This window comes from Trypanosoma grayi, assembly GCF_000691245.1.
Source record: "Trypanosoma grayi strain ANR4 Tgr_1522_V1, whole genome shotgun sequence".
Lineage (NCBI taxonomy): Eukaryota > Euglenozoa > Kinetoplastea > Trypanosomatida > Trypanosomatidae > Trypanosoma > Trypanosoma grayi.
Genome location: NW_008827140.1, coordinates 307 through 2957, shown reverse-complemented (window position 1 = coordinate 2957; position 2651 = coordinate 307). Strand labels below are relative to the sequence as shown.

Here is a 2651-nt window from a genome sequence, read left to right as displayed (position 1 = left end):
AAAGTCGGCGCGGGTCGGGCCCCGCAGCGACGTCAGCGTCCACACGCGTGCAGTGAGAAGGCCCCAGCAGCCCTCGAGGCGCTCCACCTCCGCCGCGCGGTCCAGCGAGCCGTACGGCACGCTCGCGAGGAACCTCAGACCGGCCGCCGCGTAACTTGTGTCGCTCATATCACCACGCTTCGTCACATTCGCTTCTTCATCATCATCATCGCTGTCGCTGCTGCTGCTGCTGCTGCTGCTCGCGCTGGCGCTGCTGTTTCTTGGCGATGGTGCGCGCGGAGGTGTCGTCTTCGGCTCGCACCGTTCCTCCAGCAGCTGGAAGACCTTCCAGAGGGTGATGTGTGTCGTGGCCTTGTCGAACCGCAGCCGCCGGAGGCCTTCCAAGCCCTCGCCGTCACGAAGGAGGCGAAACTCCTGCAGGAACCGCACCACGGCGCCCTCCACCACGTCCCCGTCCTTCGCGTCGCGTTGGGCAAGCAGCAGCCTCTCAACATCGCTCGCATCGACGGTGTTAACAACACCACACGGCGCGGCCACCTCCACCGCCCTGCGGTCTGCAGGCAGCAAGTGGCGCCACAGCCGCCACGCAATACCGTCGCTCGGTTCATGTCTGGACTTCTTCGCCGCGCGCACAGGGACTCGGCAGGCGGCCGCCAGCGCCTCCTGCACCTGCTCCACTGGTGCCTGCGTCAACTGCCGCACCAGCGACGCGTCAGACGCCTCACACAAGCACTGCACCGCCTCTGCGACGGCGACGCGTGGTTCGGTGAGGAGGAGGCGGCACACAGCGGAGATGCCGCCCGCTGCGGTGGCTGACTGCTGCTGCAAGTCCTCCAGCAGTGACTCCACCACCTCGACTGCCGTCACCCGCAGCGAACGCACAACGGGGCACGACGCCTCGTCAGCCTGTGCGAGCGTCAGCGCTGCCGCAAACGCCTTTACGCGTGCCGTCTTGCGCTCGTCCGCGGTCGCCGCGCGCAGCCGCCCAGCAGCACGGAGAAACGATGCGGGGTCCACAGTCACGCCGCGGTCTGCCATGAGCACTTCGATCGTCAAGAAGTCTCGCAGGAAGTGGGACGCACCGTCAGCGTTCCAGTTGCGCGACGCCGGCGTGCTCGCGCCCTCGCTGGCACCCAACGCGGACATCATCTTCGATGCGGCGGTGGCCATCAGCATCTCCACGACAGGTTTTGCGTAGCGGAAGCGCATAGCACTCTCCAGCAGCTGCTGCACCAATTTTGAGCCACAGGCGGGACTCTCCAGGGCCTCCTCCACAACGGCCCTGACCAGAGCCAGCTCAAGCACCACATTAGCCAGAGCGGCATTCTCGCCCCGCAGTGCCTCGGCCACATCGTGTTGAGAGCCCCTTCCCTGCTCCTGCTTCTGCTTCTGCTTCGGAGCGCTGTTCAACTGCTCCTCCACCAACTTACTCAGCAGACGGTCGGCGAAGTACAGCTCCAAGAGGAATGCCGCATTCCACACCTCTGGCTGGGCGCCGGCGGTAAGGATGGCCTGCTGTATAATCGCCCGGCCATTGTCCGTGTTGCCCATCTCGACGCCTTCGTAGAGCGCCGCCTCCACCCACAGCGCGCTGCGAGTAGGGAAGCGCACCATCAGCTCGCCGTAAAACGCGGAGAGACTCGAATGACGATTGTGGTCCTTCAAGAACTGAACGAATTCGCCTTGCAGGAGCTCGAACTCCTCTGGTTCTTTTAAATGTTTAATGCCGATGCGGTAGATGGTCTCGATGCGTTCCAGCACGGCCCATCGATGTTTCAGCACTACGTTCGTCGACTTGCAGTACTCTTGGAGCCGCTTCTCCAGCCCCAACTCGTACCCCACGGCATTCTGCACGTCCAGAAGAAGCAGTGGCTTTGCAACCAGTCGGTACTCCCAGTGCGTCCGCTGCCGCGCCACCTCCTGGGTCTCCTCACGCGTGAGGAAGCCGCTGGTGAAGTACTCCTCGATGGACGGGAGCAGCTTCTCCAGCCGCGTCTCAATGGCGCGTGCGCGAGCCATACTTACTGCTGCCTTATGTGTGAGTCAAGCAGACCTACCTGGCGCAGCAGGAAGTCGGAAGGAAACAAAGGAAACTGAAAGAAAAAGGGAGAAAGGGAGAGAGGGGGACGGGGGGCGGAAGAAGAAGAAGACGAAGAAAACTACGGTGGTCGCGCCACGTCCGTCCGACGAAACGCAAGAAAAAAAAAGGAAATAATAGAGAACAACATCGACCACAAGAGAGAAAAAAAAGGGGGCAGGGTCACCGGCGACAGCAAGAGCGCCCCTCTTTCCGTTCTTGTTATTTTTTTTTTCCTTGGTTTACGCTTGCTCTGTATTGTAAGAAAGTAAAGGAAGAAAAAGAATATTAAACATCAGCCGTTTTAATATTTGTAACCAAGATAATACGGAAATAAAAGAAGATTCGGAGACAACTCATGCGACATGTGGAAGAGGGGGTGTTGTTGTTTGCGAGAGGCTGTCATCCCTGTTGCGCTCCGGCACGTTTGCCCCACCACTACCGCCCCAGGAGGAGGGGGGAGAGCTTGCGAGGGTGTGAGTGGGTTTGGAGTGGGGGAAGAGGAGTTGCCGACGCTCATTAGTGTGTGTAATCTGTTCCCTCATTTTTATTCTGCTTTTTGTTGTTGTTGTTG

At 60.3% G+C, this 2651-nt stretch overlaps 2 protein-coding genes across 2 annotated transcripts; both read left to right on the top strand.

The window, feature by feature from the left end:
• Positions 1 to 337: 337 nt before the first annotated feature.
• On the top strand, positions 338 to 1198 carry DQ04_15221010 (hypothetical protein; the record flags this gene model as incomplete). Its single annotated transcript, XM_009317280.1, has 1 exon — positions 338 to 1198. The coding sequence occupies one exon, from the start codon at positions 338 to 340 to the stop codon at positions 1196 to 1198; it is 861 nt and encodes a 286-aa protein (XP_009315555.1).
• A 518-nt stretch (positions 1199 to 1716) lies between these two features.
• DQ04_15221000 (hypothetical protein) lies at positions 1717 to 2097 on the top strand (the record flags this gene model as incomplete). Its single annotated transcript, XM_009317279.1, has 1 exon — positions 1717 to 2097. The coding sequence occupies one exon, from the start codon at positions 1717 to 1719 to the stop codon at positions 2095 to 2097; it is 381 nt and encodes a 126-aa protein (XP_009315554.1).
• Positions 2098 to 2651: the final 554 nt, after the last annotated feature.